Raw genomic sequence first — 22,694 nt, forward strand, 5'->3', positions numbered from 1 at the left:
TTTCAGTAACGATTGAGAAAGTGTTGTTTTTTGATTGCCTGTAGTAACACAGAACTTCTGGTGTCCATTTCAGCCTTTGAAACTCCCAGAGCTTCTCGGGGAAGTCGGGAGAATCTCGAGGTAGGCTTCCCTTCGTTGACTCTATGTTGTGGTATAGTGTCTTGTCTTACGACGTCTTATTGAATATACGAGAGAAAATAACAAATTCTACAATAATAATTATGGTGTTCATACAGACTTTAACATTCATTGTTCCAAAAATACTGAAGTGAAAGGTTCATATCAATGTACAACAGCAATGGCTGTCATAATTTTATTGTACTAGAACCACAATGACAGCATTTCATTCTAAGGTCTGACTCTATCCTGCAGCTTGATTTTTTGGTTTTAGAAATTAGTTCTGATTATGATTTATTGTATGCAGTCTATATCATGTTATCTAAACTGTGTGTTTTGCAGACTAGTCTGATGCACACCTTTTGATGATGTTGATATAGTAAGGTTTTCAGTTACATAGATATAAAAGAGAATACCTGCGTCTATGTTACTGTCATCTATTTTTGCATTTCTTTCTACTTTTCTACCAGAGGTGCCTAACTGACCTAATGAATGTGCTGTTTCTATTTCTGACAGACTGATTATAAGAAATGAGTATGATTCAAGAAATTCTGTTCAGTAGTATGTTATCCTTGAAACATGCTTCACAGAGTTGCTATAGAACATGAGAAACAGGTTCCGTTTACATTTCTAGGTTTCTCAAAGTGAAAAATTGTCAATACGGCTTTATGTCGCTTTACGGTATGGTGCTATTTCCTTGGGTCAGAGGTCATAAAGATTCACTCCCTGTGCATACACCATTTTTTAAAGTTAACCTTTTCTCAGTTATTCTTATGAGTTCATAACACATCTCACTTTCAATCCAAATACCTAGTTTTGTTGCCAAGGGTTGTGATATTACACATTTGATAGCAATGGGTTGGCATCATATTACCGGTAGGCTGTAATCTATGCAACATGTAACTTGCACGGCATTGCCAAAAGGTCTAGGCTAGCATCATATACTCTACAGGATAAACAAATTGAACAAAATGTTATCTGTTCCAATGTATTTCATAGCAGCAGAGAAAACCCCCAAAAGTGTTTCATTCTTTGTCCATCTGTATCTATTCCAAATGATTATTAGATTCTTCAAAATTAAGATATTTCAGATGAGCCAAACACCACTTTTTCATGTTTGTCATGAAGAGACTTTTGGCAATGAGCAGGCACACTCTATCATGTCTGCTCTGCTCTTTTTCTCTGCCTCCTTTCTTCTCACCTTTCACCTGTAGAGACAACCCTTCCGATTCAAGGTTAGATCATGCAAAATCATGGTATTGCTTAGTATACATACTTCTAGAATGTCTTCAGTGTTGAACCTAAATTGGTGCGGGTACACAGAAACGTCACAGAGAAGTGTTTAATGGGGCTGATAATAAAAGTGATGATGTATAAGGACACTGAAGTCACTCAGAATTTTAGATAAGGACAATATTCTATTTCCCTTTTCCCGAAATGCTAAGATTTCTCAAAACATATTTGCCTGCATTAGGGTAGGTAATTTCTTTATTGATTTTACACCGTGTTACATGGGGCAATTTCTAAAACCAAAATTCTTTTTGCACTGACACACAAAACAAACAAAATGAGAAGTTCCACTCTTTTTTTTCTTTCTGTAGTATCTATACCCTGTAGTCCAAGTAAGAGTAAGACATTGGTGCAAAATATTGGAAGTGTCAGTCTGTTGAACAGGTCAAATGTCAAGGGGAAATGCAGTAGATGCCGCTTGATTGCATTACTCTTTTAAGTGTATAACTTAATTATTTGCATAAAATAGCTCAACCCTAAACAGGAAGACAGTTTTACATTTACAATTTTAAATGTGGGTACTGCATGCAAATGTTGGCACTATATTAGGATGTGTCTACATTTCTTGCCATCAAAAGTAGCATTTGTGTCTGTGTGTAATTTACAATGTGTGTATATTTAATGCAGACAATTTTGTCCAGTATTTCTCAGACAACCTGCATGTACAGTGCCCAATAAAAATGGGTTTCTCTCTGTCTACTGTCTCATTATTTCATAGTTCACACATGACTGCGTCACCAAACCAACAACCACATCAGAGAAGAGAAGAAACGACTTGACCTTAGCTGACAAAGTCAAGGTCATTCAGATCCTTGACAGCGGATCAAAGACGTCCCAGACTGAGGTAGCAAAGAAGTTCGGCTGTTCCCCATCGCAAGTCAGCAGAACCTACAAGAAGAAGGCGGCCATCATGCAGCAGTGGAAGGCAAATAAGAACCCCAACTGCAAGAGGAAGCGAGCAGGGAAGAATGAAAGAGTTGAGGAAGCTCTTTATCAGTGGTTTCAGAGTGAACAAGCAAAATCAACACATTTGTCTGGCCCCATTTTGATGGAAAAGGCCTTAGAATTGGCAGAGAGCATCGGTGAGCCAAACTTCAAACCTAGCGAAGGCTGGCTGGGCAGGTGGAAGGACAGACATAACATTGCATTCAAAAGGGCACGTTTGGAGAGGAAAGATAGAGATGAAAACGACACAGATGACAGAGATGTATTCATGGAAGATGCAAATGACAAAAATGTAGTCATGGAAGATGCAGATGAGGAAGATGCATGGGAGAAAAATGCAGATGTGGAAGATGCAGTTGAGGAAGATGTAGATATGAAAGATGGAGACAACAAGGATGCAGATGACAAAGATGCAGATGACAAAGATGGAGACAAGAAAGATGCAGACACTGAGTCTGCTGGTGACGGGAAGGGAGACATGCTAACTGTTCAGCAGAGTCATGAGCCTGACTGCACCATGCCAACTGCTACACAAGAGAAGAAAAGGAACGACTTGACCTTAGCTGACAAAGTCAAGGTCATTCAGATCCTTGACAGGGGACCAAAGACATCCCAGGCTGAGTTAGCAAAGAAGTTTGGCTGCTCCCCATCGCAGGTCAGCAGAACCTACAAGAAGAAGGCGGCCATCATGCAGCAGTGGAAGGCAAATAAGAACCCCTACTGCAAGAGGAAGCGAGTAGGGAAGAATGAAAGAGTTGAGGACGCTCTTTATCAGTGGTTCCAGACTGCCCAAGAAAAGTCAGAGCCTTTATCTCGTCCTTCCCTGATGGAAAAGGCTATTGAATTGGCTGAGAGCATTGGAGAGCCCGACTTTAAACCTACTGTACGCTGGCTGGGCAGGTGGAAAGACAGACATAACATTGTAATCAAGGGAGCACATGTGGAGGGGAGAGATGGAGACAAGAAAGATATAGTGGAGGAAGATGCAGATGAGCAACTTGCAGACAAGATAGATGCAGATGAGGATGATGTACTCGAGGAAGATACAGATAAGGAAGATGTAGTCAAGAATGATGCAGATGACAAAGATAGAGACAAGAAAGATGCAGACACTGAGTCTGCTGCTGACGTGGAGGGAGGTATGCTGCCAACCATCCAGCAGAGCCATGAGCCTGACTGCACCATGCCAACTGCTACACAAGAGAAGAAAAGGAATGACTTGACCTTAGCTGACAAAGTCAAGGTCATTCAGATCCTTGACAGCGGACCAAAGACGACCCAGACTGTGGTAGCAAAGAAGTTCGGCTGCTCCCCATCGCAGGTCAGCAGAACCTACAAGAAGAAGGCGGCCATCATGCAGCGGTGGAAGGCAAATAAGAACCCCTACTGCAAGAGGAAGCGAGTAGGGAAGAATGAAAGAGTTGAGGAAGCTCTTTTCCAGTGGTTCCAGACTGCCCAAGAAAAGTCAGAGCCTTTATCTGGTCCCATTTTGATGGAAAAGGCTATTGAATTGGCTGAGAGCATTGGAGAGCCAGACTTTAAACCTACTGACGGCTGGCTGAATAGGTGGAAGGACAGACATAACATTGCATTCAGGAGAGCACGTGTGGAGGGGAAAGACCCTTCCACTCAGTCAGCTGAGGATGATGTGAGAGCCATGCTATCATCCATCCTACAAACGTATGAGCCTGACTGCATCTACAGCTGTGTGGAGACAGGCCTCCTGTACCGAGCATGGCCATTTACGATTGCTGGCAGTGTAGAGGACAGCATTAGTGTGTTGTTTGCTTGCAACATGTCAGGGACTGACAAATTAACCCCAATTGTTGTAGGACGCAGTGAGAACCCAAAGTGTTTCCGTGGCTACAGAATTCCTCTGCCATGGTACGCCAACGAAAAGGGTTGGATAACTAGGAACATCTTCACAGAGTGGATTAGGAAAATCGACTGTGAGATGAGGCAGAAAAACAAGAGGATTGTTCTGATCTTGGAGACCAACACAGCCCATCCTAGTGACATTCACCTAGACAATATTCAGCTCCTCTTTCTGCCAGCTAACGCATCTGCCATTATTCAACCACTTGTCCGTAACTTGAAGGGCTTGTACCGTACTCAGCTGTTGAAACAAATTCTACTTACAGTGGACAATGATGACGTTGAGTCAGTAGCTAACCTTGGAACAAAGATAAACGTCCTGGATGCGCTATACATGGTAAGGGAGGCCTGGAGGAAAGTTTTGCCAGCAACCATCCAGTACTGTTTCAGGAAGAGCGGTTTAATTGTTTCAACCAGCCAAGACAATGCAACAGAAGTGGATGCTGTTGTTGCACCACCAGAGGCGTTTTGGACAGAAGAATTTGAACAGTTTGTGGATGTTGATTCAGAGCTACAGTGCACCGGGGAGCTGCCCACAGCTGAGGAGATTCCCCAGGATATGACAGGGGTTGGGAGCACGTCAAGTACGGAGACTGACACCTGTGATGATGACACAGATCCACCCTGCCCTGCTCCGAGTCCAGCACTGCTACAGGCAGCCTTCAATGTCATCCGCCAATGGATGCAAATCCATGATTTCGAGGAATACAGCAATTTTATTGACATTGAGGGAAAAGCACAGGACTTTTGCATGGATGCCTAGAAACAAAAACATGTGATGACTGTCTAATAGTTCTTTCAACTGCCCTCTGACTGAGTTAGTTTATTAACATGGTAACCTGGACTAGAGTCTTACATTCTTGTCCTTGTATGTATATGTATACTGGTATGTAGCTGTGCTGGAATTGATGAACGTAAAAGTATGCTTGTTCCTTGAATAGATCACTTAGTTTAGTTATTCAAAGTTGAAATAAGCAGACTTATCGTTTAACAGACTTAATGAAGTAAACAATGATATATGGAATTTGAATCTCTGACAGCTCATGGATGACCTTCCATTCCCTGTCTTCCTTGCAATAATTGTTTACTATGAATTTGGGTGATTCATTGATTAGGCAATTTTGGAAATCACATGTAACGTAGACATGTAACATATCATTTTTCAATAATATTACAAGTTGTTATCTACTGTTTTTCACACTTGAAGTTGTTGGCTGTTTGCTAATAATGTTATTGAGATACAAAACTGCATTTAGATGAAACGTTAACGTTTTATATTCACTTCTTAAATCAATCTTTCCTCCTAACGTTTGGTGATTGGTGATAAGTTATTGATTTTTATAATGCTGATGTCTAACAAAATGTTAATCATGAATAAAGCATACTAATTTTAGTGGGAATTCTGATGACATGATTGTTTTTTTTTGTGTTATTGTTTCTTACCACCCAGTCTCCATCCCCTTGCATCATCAGGTGATGCCGCTCATCTCGGCTGAGTATTAAAATCAAAGAAGCCAGAAAATTACAGAAAACGGGAAATGCAATCAAGCAGAGTCTGCTGTATCATCACTAACTTAAAAAGACATTTTGCAAACATATTTTAAACCACACAGTATTGGTATTAACGTGTGGGTAACACAAAGCCCTGTATTGACTCAAAATGGAAGGATGATCTTTTATTGAATTGTTGAAAAAATCTATGGAAAAAAGTTAGTCCATTGTGGTAAACTGTGCCATACACGTACATGTTAGTTTGATAATTTTTTCTAGGTTTATGCTATACCTAATATTATTATAATCACAAAAGCACATCTTTCAAAAGCATGCATCAAGCATAGTTTTATGATACAATGTAATTTTTGCACATTTGAATATTAGGAATTTGCATGCACAAGGAGAATTTTTTATGTTTTCTTACCAGAAGGTAATTGTTTTGGAGGGGGGATGTTTTTGGTTTGTTTTTTCTCTGTAGGAACAAGTCTCATTTATACCAACAGTTGTTAGAATGGGGGATAATGCTACAGAGAATTACATGAAGAAAGGCACAACAGTGCTTGATACAGAAATGTTGACATGACCACCTTAACACCTACACTTAGAAAAATATTTTGTTGTGAGTGATATGCATTAAGATTAGTCACTGACACCCCTGGTTTGATGATAACCATTCAATATATTTTCATTTCAATCCTTAGCTTAGATTCCCCCAAGTTTTATTTGTTTAGTACCAGGCTAACATTAGCATAGCTGAAAATATATATTTTTAATAAACAGTTTGTTTTGTAATAGACCTCCCATTTATTCTTCCCTTACCCTATAGTCCATACCCCAAAGGAAAACACCATCATCAAGCTCCAAGGTACAACCATACCATGTTATCTACTACTAACCTATTAACCACAGTAGGGGATGATTGCTTTGCCTGTTTTTATCCAACTAACCCTTTGGTGGAAAGGTATTTGTTTCAACAAATGGAGGATGAAAGGTCTCTAACCACTATCCAAGGAGGTTATTTAACCTCCTTGCACTATCTAAGATTTACCAAAATTTACCTTTCTCTTGCATATGAATAGGAAAGTGGTGGAATGGTGGTTATTTGTGAAAATATTAAGCTACCAGGGAAAATAAGCTGGATCTTTATTTGTTGCTTTTTCATAGAAATAACTTTTTAGGAGTAAATCCTAGCCTAAAGAAAAAGTATTTATAAACTTTGGAATGTGTCTCGATTTAGACTTGCTCTTTCAAACATCCAAGCTCTCTGTGATTCTTCTTAGTTCTTTTCCAATCTTACCTGGAAGCCAGTACGCATTTAGCCCACTTTTTTGAAGTCCAAACTTCACAATACCTCAACTGTCACTATTATTAGTGACTATCGAATCTGGTACAAGTTTTCAAATTTCCTTTTTTTGTGTGCTTATATTCACAGACACTGAAGATTATTACAGTGTTTGAATAAATGATATTGACCTCTGCACTCCAGTTCTAATTGTCAAATCATTCCATTGGCTTTGCTAATACATTTCCCCTGCCCACAGCCAACTAGGAGTGCATCGTCCTCTGAACTTAAGGTAGATAGCATCAATATTAATGATAGTCATTCTGCGCAAAACAATGACATCTGAACAGTTTTTTTCTTTACAACTAGTTGCAAGGCTGTCGCTAGGTCATAAACATTAGAATCACTTTGTATATACTAGGATATTTTAAAATCTGCATCCAATGTATATTTTGAAACTTTTATACATGTCATGTAGGCTTTATTTTTCTCTCGACATATACACACGGATATTGATACATACATGTACATGTGTACTATGTTGTCTGTCACTGACATCCTGTTCAGCTTGACAGAATGTCCTCTCCTAACTGTGACTTGGATGCCCCTTGTCTCGCATACACAAAGATGTGATCCGTAGCCTGTGTAATAATCATATAGAGGTTCATGAAGATCTTGTTTAAAAAGCTTGTTTGTACCAAAAAAATGACAATGTTTGTAAGTGAGACATAACTTTCATGTACATTACGTACATGTACATTATGGTTCGGCCGTTCCACTCCACCTCACTACAGATGTGGAAGGACTCAACCAACCCAGGAACAAGTAGAGCTACATGAGCTGAAAAATGATGATACATGTGTATTATGTTTGAGTTAGGGCTTCTTGTTCATCTAAAAAAATGTTACTTTGACCCATAAAATTGATTGCTAGCTTAGAAAATGCATGTAAATAAATGCATTATGTATCTGAATGATGACGTCCCTGGATTTCTGGAGCTGTGTTGATGTGTGCTTGTATGGTTGATATGTGGATTATCTTGTGGAAGAACTAGACTAAGTATAGTGGGTGTGTTACATTTGAGCTGACAAAGCATCAGCTGGTGATGATGATTACAAATTACCAGTAATGCTAACAACTGTGCCTGACTTGCATGATGTTCCAGACTTCAAAGACTGCAAACTCCGACCAGCAGACTAAAAAGTCCAAAAAATCCCCAACGTCTAGTAACTTGGAAGAAACCATCAAGGAAATGAAGGTATTGCCTCTGTTGGGGACTTTGCAAAGCACAAATTTTGTTGTCACACGCAGCAGTGAGTTTGGCATGTCTGTATTATTGTGCACTTAAATACACTGCTGAACGTTTTAGAGGCACCTGACATTGCTTATTCATTCAAGTTTGAAAGCATTAACTGCAGTCTTTAACAAATGAAAGTGCTTTTATCAGAATTAGAGCCATGTGTTGCAAAGATCTGTGTGTGAATGAAATGAGGAATGTTTGATTTTTGATCTTCTACCAATGAGAGCAAATAATTCCACAGTTACAGGCCTAGACTGCCTGTACCTGTAAGCGAAGTTGCTTGTGCTTGCAAGTGCTTTATGTCGTCAGTGTTGATATAGTAGAAAAGCAAAGACATGCTAATAGTACAGATTTTGTTGCTTAGAATATTTTTGCTCACATTATGTAATCATTAAAGAGAAGTCTACAAGTAACTTAACAAACTACTACCGTATGTACTATAACATGTTAGTCCATTCCACTCAGACAACACTTTGTCTTTTTTTCCAAGACGCCATTAATGATGGTTTACCAAAGACGAAAGTTTCCCATTTGGGCGATCACCCAAAGACCCAGCTATTATGACATGATCATATCCGTTTAGCTGGGTCCACAAAGTGCTGACATAGATGGGAGACTTTCGTCCCTGGAAAACGTCTTTCAGTGTCTCACAAATGATACACTTTCAAGTAAAACAGGTGATAGTCTGAAATTGTGATTGTACATAATGATTGTATATCCAGCGAGAATTGAAATTATATACAATAGCAGAAACCTCTCCAAACCTTCCTCTTGTTTAATATCTAGCTCTTTCTCTATTAGATGTGCCTGTCAAGTTTACAGACAATAATGCTTTTCTTCCTGTTAATCATCTTGGAATTCTCTTCCTCCTCTACACTATAGTCTCCCACCCAACCTTCAAAGGACTCTTCCAAATCCAAAGTAGGTGCCTTCTTCCCTCCTGACTCCTTTCAAACTTGCTGTACTTCGCCTTATTCTTTTTGGTTACACCCCAAGGGTGGAGGTATTTTAAAACTTCTACAGTGGAAAAGTAGCCTGCTGTCTTGGAGCAAGTTGCAGATTTATTGAAGCAAACATGCTGATTTTATATATCATTGTACTAGATATATGTAGCTCTGGAGACACCATGAAATTAAACAACTTTGCTACAAATCATTGTAGCAGAGCGGTTCTGTCAATTACTCAAAAAGTGGTATCATTTCGTAGTTACTGTGTTAACCCTTGAACCATTGAAAATCTGTGGCCAAAATATGACCTCAGCAGAGAGAAAGACAAACCTGCCTTATTTCACAATGTTGCACAGAATACTTCTAAAAATTCTAATTTCCTCACGATGACATATTTCAGCAACTTTTGCAATGAATACAAATTGTGGCTACTTTTCCATTGTGTAAACTTACTGTATCCTTCTTACTTTAACCAGAGCATGGATGTGTAGACTCTGCTTTTTGTTAAGTCATGTGTAAATAGGAGAAAAACAGAGGTTTCAGAACAGTATTCTTCATATTGTTCATCTATGCCTTGGGCCAAAACAAGGTATACATGTCATGTCATTCAACAGACTGATTATGCTGAATCAGCTCACTGCAAGAAGGTCTTGGTGTTGTGAATTCTGAGGCACCTCGCAGCTTAAATCGAATCCAACTGATGGTTGCAATCATATAGTGCCAACAGGAGAAGACATGATTCCAATTTTTATTCCTGTATTGCATATGAGTAGCAGTGTTGCTTCTGCATTGCTCAAATGATCATAACTTTTGAAATTCAGTCTTCACCCCACAGAAGGTGAAAATGGCAGAAAAAGCAAAGTCTGTCCCACAACTTGCTAGATGTACCTGTTAACTGTATGGCTGACCCTCCTGTCCCTAGGAATCCACACCTTTATCTACCCCTGCGTCCACGCCTGTGGGCCCTACTCCAGCAGAAATGGAGAGTGCGAACAGGGAGATCGGGGAGCTCAATGCCAAGGTGAAGGACCTGGAGGAGAAGCTGGACACCATCAAGGTCAAACGTCTGGAGGACAAAGGCAAACTCAAGGAGTTCGAGAAAAGCAAGATCGAAATTCAGAAGGTGAGATGTAGTTCTTGCAAACTATTTGTGCAGAGAGTAATTACATGTATATTGATTCTACTATACTTAACAGTACATTGCAGTACCTAACAAAAAACCATGTGAGGAAAGTAAGTTGGTAGTTTTAATGTATGGTGTTTCTTGCATCCTGACACTATCATATGAAACCTTGTGGGTCAATTATAGATTTTCTACCAGTCCTTTAAGAATCATTTCAGATTTAATGAGTGTATGATGTTGATGTTAATGAATTTCATGTTGGACTGTTTCTTTGTTACCTGGTAACATTCTTAACGACTGCAATTTTTGCAGCTTCAAGAGTTTAAGAGCAAGATGCAAGAGGCCAAGAATGATCTCGAGAAACAGCTGAAAGAGGCAAAGAAGGTAAGGATGGATTTAAAACAATCATGAAAACATTGCCTTTTTCTAAATCATTCACTCCATATAAAGCCTTATTTTTTAACTGTTTCATAAATGTTACCAGTGAGTGTAATGTCCACCAGCTATCAATCCACCATTTTACTAAGATTAAACCAAAAGTCTTTATAACAGTGTTCACTCCAGTGTTCAGTAATTGATAAAGGGTCTTGGTCTCTTCCATCCTCATGTCGTTTATAGGAAGCCAAAGAGGCTCTTGATGAAAAGGAGCAGTTTGAGGAGGAGATGAAGGATGTGACAGAGACCATCGAGATTGCCACCCTGGATAAGGAGATGGCTGAGGAGAAGTGTGAAGCCCAGCAGCTAGAGATCGACCAGCTCAGGGAGAAGCTGGAAGAGGCACAGACGGATCTTGAGCTTCTTAAGAATGAAATTGCCACTTCAGGTATTAAGAATTTATAGACTGTATCACCCAACAGTGTCTTATTGAATGTACATGTATATTATCCTTTTCTGTTCCTTTTCTATTTAAAGTTATAATGAAACCTTTGAGTCATAGAAAGGAGATGTATCCTTCATTCAGTATTTAGTAAGAAAGAGATGTTGTCACTTATCCTATCCAACATTTGTTACGGTTTATTAACATAGCATACACTCTGTATCACATCTGAAAATCATGAATGATGCTGTTTCACTAGTTATACAGCAGCACTTGAAGTTTCAGTTATAATGATCAACAATGTTAAACCATGTTAATTCATGTGTCATTTGTAGTTCTTGGGAAAATGACAGCTAGGAGACTGGTATTCGACCGGTTTTGACTTTATTGTCTTTTTCATGTTAATTCATGTAGTTCAGTAAATTCTTGTACTTCCAACACCAACACCTAGATGGCTCTTCTGAGAAATTCTCACCATGACCTCATTGTAACAATTATCTAGTATTGGCAAAATAGATATTTCTATGTCAAGCTGGTATCACAAACTGTGTTGTATAACCCACCAGGCACAGAGGGTGCTGCTACCAGCTTCCAGGTCAAACAGATGGAGGAACAGAACAACCGACTCCGCGATGCTCTGGTCAAGTAAGTGTTCCATCGTGGATGGTCAATCCAGTAGTCCTATAATTCACTGACAATAACAGTTACTGCCGCTTGGAACTCCTGTGACCAAAAAGACAGGTACACTTACCCTTGCCAGTTGCCATGCACTGACTTACATGTATGCCCCTGTGCTGTACTGTGCAGGATGCGCGACCTGTCCCAGTCTGAGAAACAGGAGAACCAGAAGCTTCAGAAGGAGATTGACAAGACCAACTCCCAGCTGAAGACCCTGACTCAGCAGAAAGAGAAGCTGTCCAAAGAGGTGGAGGAGACAGAGGCAACTGTGGACGAACTAAAGGAACAGGTAGGTTCTGCTGGTATTCTTCAAATACAATGCAATATAATCCTAATCTAAGCTTAAATTTTTACTTTTTATTTTATACTCATGCTAAGTCCACTAACCTTATTTTCAGTCGAGTCATGTGCCATCATCAGGATAGTAACTCAGTGACAGGGTCAAACTTGTCTAGAGGTCTTAATCCCCCCCCTCCTCCGACCCTTTTGGAAAGAAAGCTTAAAGTAACGTTGATCGTGCATCGGACCTACTCAGATGAAATTGAAGTATGCTAATTTACTGTATACCTTGATGATACATGTACATAAAAAAGGCTTGTCTTTATGAAGACATGATGTTTTAAATTCTAGCTTTAATGAAATGTCAATTTGCCCCCCCTCCCTTCAGGTTGATGCTGCCCTTGGTGCTGAAGAGATGGTGGAACACCTCACAGAGAGGAACCTGCAGCAGGAGGAGCGCATCCAGGAGCTGGAGGAGCAGGTCGGCGACCTGGAGGCCATGCACGAGATGGACGAAGAGATGCAGGAGAGCGCCCGCGACAACGAGATCGAGATGCGGGAAGAAATCGACATGGCCAACTCCAAAGTTCGGGAGGTAGGAATTAGCTGTTTTGTAGGATGTATTGTTTACAATAGGATGTCAAGTATTATCCACATGTGATCTTATGAGAAAGCCACCTCACATGTGTAAAAGACTATGAGTATCTAAAGGGACAGATCTAATTCTGTCATAAGGCAGTCTTGAGCAGGCAACCAGACTGTGTGCATCTATTCATTCTGCAGTCGTACACAAGTTATTGTTGTGATTCGTTGATGATATTCTTGCCATGTGAAAGAATCTTTACATACCATGCATGAATACGTTACCTGACCTTCCCTCCCCCCTGTCTGTCCCCTCAGTTCCAGCGGAAACTGGAGGCGTCTCAGGAGATGATCGCAGACCTGCAGCAAACCATCAACAAGTATAGAGACCTTACCACTCAGCTCAGGGTTAGTACATTATATGTGTTGTTTAACCCCCTGTCAAAGCAGGAAAATCAATCTGCCGACAAGTGGCAAGCTCTAAATGTGACTTTTGCTAGTAATGCGTCCTGGTATTCTCTCAATCATCTTACAGTTTTTAGAAATACAGACAAATTTGATCCATTTATACCTTTGTGTTGGAAGAAAGTTTAGCATACTATGATAATGACCAACACAGATGAGCTTCCATGACTGTATGACAGGGCATAAGACTAGTAAAATATCTTTGGGGAGAGTGTAACTTGTTCTGTTGAAGGCTTTTGTATCAGAAATAGTTTTAAACATTTCTGTGTGTCATGTGCTTTATTGATATTTTGTCCTCAGGAGAAGAATGAAGACCTTGCAGAGCAAACAGCAGAATTGGGGAAACAGGAGCCTACCACTCCAGTGGAAACTTTCGACTTCAAGACCAAGTTTGCAGAAGTCAAGGCACATGCCAAGGTTAGTGCTCACTCAGTAGCATTTTAAGCTTCTGTAGGACGATAGAGGAAGTTATCTGTTACAGTTTTTCAAGAGTTTTGATTTACTAGTAGTCAGGAATCTGCTAGAAATATAAAGCGTCTTGTGTCTTGTAGTAAACATGTCATATTTGTTTATTCTGTGCATCCCTTCAGCAAATAGACATGGAGCTGCGTAAACTGGAGGTACAGCAGGCCAACCAGCATGTCAATCTGCTGTGTGCCTTCATGCCGGACAACTTCCACCGCAGAGGAGGTTAGTTTGTCATCAGACTCTTACACAGTCTGACGTGTGTGTCTGCATGTTTCTGAAATTCAGTAAGCAAGAACAAGCCTGAAATATGGTAGATTTATGACAGTTAAGATAAAGTGATGTTTTAAAGCTACAAAGTTTTTTTAACGGTATCATTGATATCTAATGTTTAGTCCGGAAAATGTTAATTGTTCTTGCCACTAAGATTTTATTCCTACCCCCTCCCCCAGGTGACCATGACTGTATCCAGGTGCTGCTGCTCATCCCCAGGATGGTGTGTAAGGCTCAACTGCTGGCAGACCAAGTCAGGGATAAGGTAAGTCACTGTCTTGTACCCAATAGAAGTCTACATGTAGTACCCCTGTATTATCATATCTTGATAGACAACCATGATTAGATTTCGTAAATTTGACGTAGTAGCTAATGCTATGTCTTGCATTTTTATGTGTAAAGTTCTGTCAAAGATGGTTTATCAGCACACAGGTGAAGCAACAGAAGTGTTTGTCTTGCAGCATGAGTCAATACAAGAACAGTTGTACGGGCCTGAGGAGGGGGAAGAGGGAGAGAGCCAGGTTGTCTGTTATGGTTTGGGAAATTCAATGTAGAAGGGAGGTGATAACATGGTGAACAAACCGTAAGGGTGCAGTAGTGTAAGCAATAGAAAAGAGGGTTTCGGTTGCTTTTAGTGTTGGTTGCCATAAGTATGGCAAAAGGTGAAGGTTTTTTGCTTGTTCCATAGAGCAAATGGTGGTCTGATTTCTTTATATTTTCCTGAGGCTTGTGGTTTTGTGGGCAAAAATACAGATGTGTGTTTTGTGGTGCCATGTCCATGTATTTCCCTGTTTTTCTCTGACTGCTTGTAGAAGGAAGATATGACACTTAAGTAGCATTGGTGGTAGATGTTGGGTGGACAAATGCTTTAAATGCTGTGCGTGTTTAACCAGTTTCCAGGTGGTCATGCCCATAAAACCTCAATGTGATCTGCTTAGCTCATCTGAGCAAGAATGTCCAGCTTGTTTCTTTGAATCCCGAGACCTTGCTAACTTCAGTGTCTATTTTTCTTGTGTGCGTGTCTGTGGCCAGCAGTTTGAGCTCCCGCAAGGCGGTTTAGACCGGACGCAGGTGGTGCGCAGCCATGTCGGAGAACAGCTGGGTTTTGCCAACCATCTCATCTACTCACTGGCCATCTTCCAGTCCATCCTGCACAAATATGACAAGTAAGACCAACACAGATTCTCTGTTTTATAGTTAAGTTTCAATGATGTTGCCTTGCAAATAGCAAATGATTCCAGACCGCATTTAATGTAAAGAAAGCTTCACCCAGTATCATGAAACCAGGCTGGATTTTGGCACAACCAAGCTACCGGGTACAAAATACCTTCTCTCTGCTGCCTAAGCTTATCTTGAATATAGAGTTGGTGCAGGGAGAATGCAGTATCTATTCTATATGCATCTAAAAATCTGTAGCACTGAAAATATTACAGTTGGTTTTGTTCATGTTGTTGTTGTCATTCCTCACCGTTGTTGTTGTTGTTGTTGTGTTCTAGAGCCCTGAACTCCTGCTCTATGGAGCTGTACATGAAGGTGGGGACGCTGTACCCAGAGATGGCCCTGCATGAGAGGGCCCTGGATCACCTCATCGACCTCCTGAAGAAAGATCAGGTATGGTGGGCACACTTCCTCAGCTCAGGGTCTCCAGTAGAGCTGTGAAACTAAAAAATTTTAGGTACAGGTAAAGGTACAGGTACACAGGTTTAGGTGCAGGTCCGGACCTGTACCTTAACTACTTGTTCAGAAAATGGTACATTTTCAATAAGGACAAAAGCATGTTTGAACTGGTAACAACATAATATTTAATTGTGCTATGTATTATTTTGATGAAAACACAGATGAAAATTTGACTCCAGCCTTAAAAATGTGTTTTATGTGGCTTTAGAGTAGTTTTATCTGTCAAAGTGGCCATCCCCTGAGTCAGGCTTGACCTGATTAGTACCGGTCCAGCACCAGTCCAGCAGGGGTCAGGTATTTTGGACCTGTACCTAATTGAGGTGCAGGTAAACATGTCGCACATAAGCACGTCGACCTACCTAATTGATTGTACCTGATTGTACCGGTACTGTAGCCGAACGGTGTACCGGTACACAGCTCTAGTCACCAGATGAATGCTTTCCTGCAGTGTCCCAAAGAGGACCATACTTTAACTTTTGTTTCATTTTACCATATTGAATATACAAATACTTGACAAGTGATTAAGCAGTAGGCAAATGAAAGTGCTGCTGTGTTATTTGTTAATATTAGATACAGCATCTGAACCAGATGTTTTTCATTGTAACAAGACTTGAGAATTAACAATAAATCATGTTATTGCAGCTGGATGAAACAGTGTCCATGGAGGCATTGAACAAGGCTATCGCTTTCTACCAGGTATGTATTGACACATTTAAGGAAGACATTTAGTTAATAGTTGTTGATCTGTGTACTTGTGTGGTCTTTCCTGTGTTCATCTATCTTTCACCAGATATAGTCATTTGTTCCTGTCTCATTCTTTCTACAGTGCTTTATGTTTTAATAAGTGTTCTGTCTTTTTTGCTTTTCACCATCATGTCTTTGTTGCATTCTTCTTATAAACTATTATACATTGACCAGATGGCAAGGCACCTTTCCTCTTTCAAAATTGTTTGCATAAGGAAGATGTTTCAGTGCTGCTTTTTTCACCTGGCTGCATTGTATATTTTGCTGCCAACACCGATGGTTCTCTGCCCCCTCTAAATAGAAAGCAAGAGCACATACTATTATAGTTATCAAATTTTGAAATCAGTTAGCCACATCATAGTACTATAGCTGAAACTTAGAGATAGCCTAGACATACATGGATATCTTGATATTGTACAAACCTAAGTTCAAACTAACACTTTTTGCCATTCTTTGTTACTGGACTGCAGCAATTGTTAACGATATATGTAAGTAAGTTACCAAGAAGCCCAGGCTTTTAGTTGGGGATTTTGGTCTTATTTCTGGCAAAACACAACACTGCATTCTTCAGCTAGAAAGAGGAGAGGCACAGTCACCTAGTTGTTTCTTGTGCAAGTAGTAATTTTTTCTTGGTGAAGTGGAGGGTTTTACATCTTACCACGTTCTCTACAGGCTGCCAGAGACTATTTGGAAGCTCAGAAAAGGCCCAAGGTATCATCTCTTGCAACAACACCTCATAAGCTAACTATTTTTCACGCCCCCCCCCCTCCCCCCATGGAAAGTTTGTACCATTGTGCACCTTGGTATGCCTGTGACAGCATGAAGACGGATTCCCCATTCATTTTTTTTCCTGCAATATTCTAGTATCCAGCATTTTTGAGGCTAGTCAAAATGTCCATGACATACAGATACTGTATGTCTTAACACAGTTAGAAACTGGAAGGAAATACCAGTGAATTCTACGAAACTTGAACTTGCCATTCCAAGATTGTCTAATATGTTGTACTTTAGATTTTATTTCATTAACTACTAATTCATCACAAATACATGAAGCATTGTGCAGTTAGTGGGAAGATTGGCTGCTTAATTTTAAATGTTCCAAGCAAAAGAAATGACTAAAGATAGTGTGATATTGTAACATTGGCACCTGGCATGGTGATCAATTTATCATAAAATCATGGCTGCAGTTAATGACGGTCAGATGTGAAGCTACCCATTATTACTGTTTCTTAAGAAATTATAAAAGCTACATTGCTGTCATCCTATTACTGTTCTCATCTCTCTCTCTTCACCATGCACCAGATTTGCCATACTGTTGTATCTCCTGGCCATTGCTCAGAGCATGGGCCTTATAATTCACATTGCCTTGAGTTTAACCGCCAGTCTTCTGTTGGAATGCACTGATTTGTAAGACATAGGAATGTTGTTGTCTTATTTTGGAAGTACATGTTCAGTATAGGTATGATTATGTACTTCCTGCCATACATTGTAATTAAGACAATGATATTGATTACCAGGTTTGTAGCCAATTGTTTCGTACTTATAAGGTATTTTCCAATCAAAAGAAAAAAAGGGACACTAGTTGAAATGTAATTAGAGCAGGAACCTATTGGTTGGACAGCAGAGCCAATGCAAAGTTTTTCTTTTCAAAATTCTGTGAACATGTTGAAAAAGAGCATGAATATCACTCTTTTACGTCAGAAGCTCATGTCTTGTGAAACCAAAACTTTTGTCTTTTCCTGAGTCTTGTCAGTTACTGTAACAGTCTGTGTAAACAGTAACTGTTGTACATTGTTGTGCAGAGGCCAAAAACATTTTAAAGCTGTAGATACTGTAGATGTTACCCCCAAACTCAGCTGGTTAACTTGGCCCACCCCTTTCCCTCCCTGTAGCACCTGTACAGTGTGCACCTGATGAACGAAGTGGTGGACTGTACCACTCTGCTCGGGGACCACCTGCGCATCACGTCCGCGGCGCAGGACAGCGTCCAGACCGACCTGAACCGCCTGAAGGTGCTGCTGCACCCCGGACAGGAGACCAGCGACTTCGCCATCCTACTGAAGGACCTGGAGACCTCTAATGGGGACTGTAGACAGTTCGCCAAGAAGGTGAGAGTGCTATTTTACTACTTCATGACATGAGGTTTGCAACTAAGGTAAAGAGAAATGCTTTCAGAACAAATCATGCAAATTAGATCTTCATTTTATAATTATAGATACTAGTTACATTCAATTTGTATCTGGCTCTTATATTTCATGTTTGTACGGTTTTAAAAGAATGATCATATTATATGTATAGCTATGGCTGTTACATATGTATGTAATGCAAAATTAAAGACTCTCTGAAGCATGTTCAATATACGATATAACCTTGGTGTGTACAATTACATGGGCTACCGGTATTACACAGAACTTGTTGCCCGTCTATTTGATGAGCTGTACTTTTGGGTGTAAGAGCTAGAGGGCCGTACAGTAACTGATTTTGTGTTGTGCTGTTTTCCAGATTAAGAGACACATGCCTGGTGAGGAGAGCTCCAGGACCCTGTCCTTTGGACAAGAGGTACATGTAAGCTCTGTCCCTGATTCTTCTGGTGTCGTGTCACATTCATGACATCACCTTCATCTTCTCTGCCTTCTTCTCTCATGCCTTCATTTGACTCCACTTGTACCTTACAAGTTGTTCTGATTGAATAGTATCTAGTATCACTTAATCTTTAACCTTCTTGCTGTGGAATATTTAATTCACCAAATTTGAATGTTGTGGTGCTTTCAGCAAAGGGAATGTTAAACATTAGGTAACCACTTCATTGAGATACACAATATACAGCCAATGTATGTTTAATAGTACACATTTGGGCAAGCATTGCTAAATTTCAGAGATTACATAAGAATATAGTAACCACAGTATGCTGCTTCCAGAATAAGTGTTGTAAATTGTTTTGAAAACTTAAGGTATATGTTAAGGTCAGAAGTTTATGAATGCGTTATGATGATGTATTACATAAGGACAAGTGACTAGTAAGCAGCAAGCAACGTTACTACACATAACTCATATAAACTGGTGGACATTGTCGTCTCAAGTAACCCCCAGCAAGCTCGAGTTAACCAATGCAGAATCAACCAGGACAATGCAAAACTAGCCTGGTAACCAAACCTATGATAGCTCCCGAGTCTCCTTTCCACAAATAGCGGAGAGGAGACTCTGGAACTATGACAGGTTTGGATACCAGGCTAGTGCAAAACTAGTATACAGATGCTGTAAAGGTAACAGGTCAGGTGAAGGGGAGTGAGTTTGTTTATTGTGCACCTGCAGGTGCAGGACTCTCTGGCCGACTGTGCCAAACACCTGGACCGGCTGGTCAGGTGTCTGCAGGACATCACAGCAGGTGCCATGTCTCAGGCTGCCTTACTTGGTGGTGCGTATATGTGTGATGTATACCTACTGTATGGAATATCACAGTCTGCATTTCTCAGTGCTACATGGTACACATACTGTGTGTGTCAAGTGCACTTTGTGTGTAGTGATTTTCTTCATATGACCCCTTGTTAGCCCGGAATAGATGTAATCGCCTTGTCATTTAACTTACTATCATAATAAGTATTTAGAACACTATAGTCTCGACTAGAATAGCAGTTGGTATGTTACCTTGTCCCACTGGAGGTAAAAGGTTATCACTCGATCCACCAGAATACATAATGATGACGTGCTGTACCATACTGTTGAAATGAAATTTATTGACCAGAATTCAAAAGACCTCATCACAACACCCCCCCCCTTTTTGTAACGATCTTGCTCAATGCAAGGCCGTAGGGGGCCACTTCTAAGCATTGAACTAATTGAACTAATGTAGCTTGTTGACTTGCTTGTTTTACAGACAACGAGGGTATCCAGGCCAAGAAGCTGGAGGAGCTAGCCTTCAAGGTGTCGGACCAGGTGTACGGCAAGGACGACACAGGCCCGTTTGAAGCCATGAGGTCAGCATCTGAACCACACTGCATACAATGTCATTCCTGTGGACATCAGAGGACATCAGAAAATAACATTGACATTTATAGCTTAAAACAACCAACCAACCAACCAACCAACCGACCGACCTAACAATCAATACAACATGTAGATCAAATTGTGATATCTTAGCAATTATAGGAACTTTAAGTACTGATGACTATTTTTTTTAAAGATATTGCAATAATCACTGTTATGCATCTAATTGTACTCACATAAGAAATTGAAGACCGGTCCGACATGTTGTTTTCACATTCTAAAGATAACAACTGTAGATGTACAAATATAGAAAGAATATAAAAGACATCTTATTCATAAAGGTTCACTTCCTTGTCATTTGTTCTACAGGATGTCGTTCTCCCTGCTCATCATAGCAATGAATAAACTGTCAACTGCCATGATGGAAGGAGAATATGATTTCCAGGGGCCACCTGAACCTAAGGTAAGCCACTACATCTATTGAGCCGTCTGATTCTTTGATATTTTTAGAGTTTATTGTAAATAAGAAGTACTAGGAAAGATGACGATTTAAGTCAAATTTAATGCCACAAGGGGTGTTGGTGTTCTGGAAACACAGGAGCTACAAAATATATATTTGGTATACTTTATGGTATCCTCTTAAGTTGCACTATGTTTGATGATTCTTTCCCTTGATTTTGTTTGAAATTGTTTGTAATTCCTCTCTTCTACATACATTGTATTTAACATGGTCTTAGTTTGCTGGCTTTGAAGTTTGATATAAATCAAGTCTTCCTTCTCCTGTTGCAACATTATTACACCTTTGACTGTCATAATCACAGCTTGTGATGCCTACATACTAGAGCATAATTATAATAACTTGCATGGATGGAGACTACACAAGTACACTTCTAGTGCACACCAGGCTGTAGTAATTGTACACACTTAGCAATCCTACATATTTTTAGAGATGAACGTACCGTGTCATTTGATCATTTATGTGCTTGGCTTTGAACTTTCTTACCTTCGAAATTAACAGACGCAATATCTGTAAAGCAGCTGTGTAATCATATACATGACATGTACATGAAAATAGGACAATTTTCTGAGTAACATTTGTCAGACACCTCACTTACAATTTCTCATAACAGTGGAATTTCCTTGAAACTTCCTTTTCCTCAAATCTTATTCCTTCATTTACTTTAATTTCATTGCACCTGTGTTTGTCGGTCCCCTACTTTAGTTATTACACTTTTCTGCAGAGACATATTCAGTCAAATTTCCTGAAAATTTTCGGACCCAACAGTGTTAGGAAAATCTCTGCTTAAGTCATAAACATATCTTATCTATTCATGTTGATTTCATTGTAGCCAATAATTTTAGACCATGAATATTCTCTATTTTTGGTGTTTAACTAATAGTTGCTTAGACTCACATGGCAGCATATTTTAATGCTGTGCTCTCCATACATTTTAAACAACCCATAAACCACCATACAGATGAACACACAGGAAGTGATAATGAAATAACACATAGACTGGTACAGTTGTACATAGCTCCTATGTCCACCATGTGTGCTTGTGTTGTGTGTCACAGAATAATATCATAATTAATGTGTTTTTTTTTACTGTTCTACCATGATCATATTTCATGATATATCTCAATGTTTGAAACATATCCCAAACGTCTATTTTTCATTGCTATTGTTCTCGTTTGATAAGACAAAGATTGTAACTCAAGAATATAATGGAAAAGTGAGATACATCATGAACAAGGGAGTGGGAACTGTGTGGGTATAACAGCTAAAAATTATGAATAGTAACATAACATCCAAGCAGACGTAAGGATCTGGCTCATTATCGAAGTGATTCATGCTTGTTTTTGCAACATTTAGTATTCTTACAAGGATGCGTTACAAATATACTATAGAAAAGAGAACTAAATGTTGCAAAACAGGCATAAAACACTGAGAATGGGATGGATCCTTACATCTGCTTGGAGATTAATGTAACCCACCTCTATGCCTCTGGGATTAGTTGTACCATGGTATCGCTGCTGGAAACTTGAGCAGTACAGCTCACTGTGAGTCAACTTGTTTCAAAAAGTCAGAAAAAAATATTTCTCACTGTCACACCATTTTGGAGTCTTGTCTTGCCTGTGCAATGTATCATGAGTTCCCAGATATTGATGGTATTTCAACTGATGTAAAACTAGTTTCGTCTTTATAACATAGCATAATGTAATATTACTGACACTTGAGTTACAATGAAAGTTTTTTGCAGTAACATCAAGTGAACACAGTTGTTGTGGGTGGGTTTGGTGAAAACACGTTCTTTGTATAGGCATGTTTTTTTTTTTTTTGTCAGGAAATAAATTGT

General features: G+C 39.7%; 1 protein-coding gene across 35 annotated transcripts in view; it reads left to right on the forward strand.

Annotated features, from left to right (window-relative positions):
• Positions 1-22,694, forward strand: part of LOC136430771 (dynactin subunit 1-like) — a 34,103-nt gene that overhangs the window by 3,173 nt on the left and 8,236 nt on the right. For 5 of the 35 annotated variants that reach the window (XM_066421670.1, XM_066421676.1, XM_066421681.1 and 2 more), the window contains 26 exons: positions 74-120; positions 1,332-1,352; positions 6,548-6,586; positions 7,263-7,295; positions 8,169-8,261; positions 9,186-9,224; positions 10,173-10,373; positions 10,686-10,757; positions 10,992-11,196; positions 11,757-11,835; positions 11,998-12,157; positions 12,536-12,742; positions 13,048-13,137; positions 13,495-13,611; positions 13,785-13,884; positions 14,112-14,197; positions 14,394-14,453; positions 14,965-15,098; positions 15,429-15,543; positions 16,252-16,305; positions 17,026-17,064; positions 18,246-18,461; positions 18,856-18,918; positions 19,666-19,768; positions 20,228-20,327; positions 20,707-20,800. In XM_066421670.1, the coding sequence (XP_066277767.1) occupies positions 74-120; positions 1,332-1,352; positions 6,548-6,586; positions 7,263-7,295; positions 8,169-8,261; positions 9,186-9,224; positions 10,173-10,373; positions 10,686-10,757; positions 10,992-11,196; positions 11,757-11,835; positions 11,998-12,157; positions 12,536-12,742; positions 13,048-13,137; positions 13,495-13,611; positions 13,785-13,884; positions 14,112-14,197; positions 14,394-14,453; positions 14,965-15,098; positions 15,429-15,543; positions 16,252-16,305; positions 17,026-17,064; positions 18,246-18,461; positions 18,856-18,918; positions 19,666-19,768; positions 20,228-20,327; positions 20,707-20,800 (2,567 nt within the window). Of the gene's footprint in view, positions 1-73; positions 121-1,331; positions 1,353-2,125; positions 5,628-6,547; positions 6,587-7,262; positions 7,296-8,168; positions 8,262-9,185; positions 9,225-10,172; positions 10,374-10,685; positions 10,758-10,991; positions 11,197-11,756; positions 11,836-11,997; positions 12,158-12,535; positions 12,743-13,047; positions 13,138-13,494; positions 13,612-13,784; positions 13,885-14,111; positions 14,198-14,393; positions 14,454-14,964; positions 15,099-15,428; positions 15,544-16,251; positions 16,306-17,025; positions 17,065-18,245; positions 18,462-18,855; positions 18,919-19,665; positions 19,769-20,227; positions 20,328-20,706; positions 20,801-22,694 lie in introns of those variants that run through there. The other 30 variants (XM_066421672.1, XM_066421683.1, XM_066421674.1 and 27 more) reach the window with 21 other exon arrangements.

Source organism: Branchiostoma lanceolatum, chromosome 3 (genome assembly GCF_035083965.1).
Source record: "Branchiostoma lanceolatum isolate klBraLanc5 chromosome 3, klBraLanc5.hap2, whole genome shotgun sequence".
Lineage (NCBI taxonomy): Eukaryota > Metazoa > Chordata > Leptocardii > Amphioxiformes > Branchiostomatidae > Branchiostoma > Branchiostoma lanceolatum.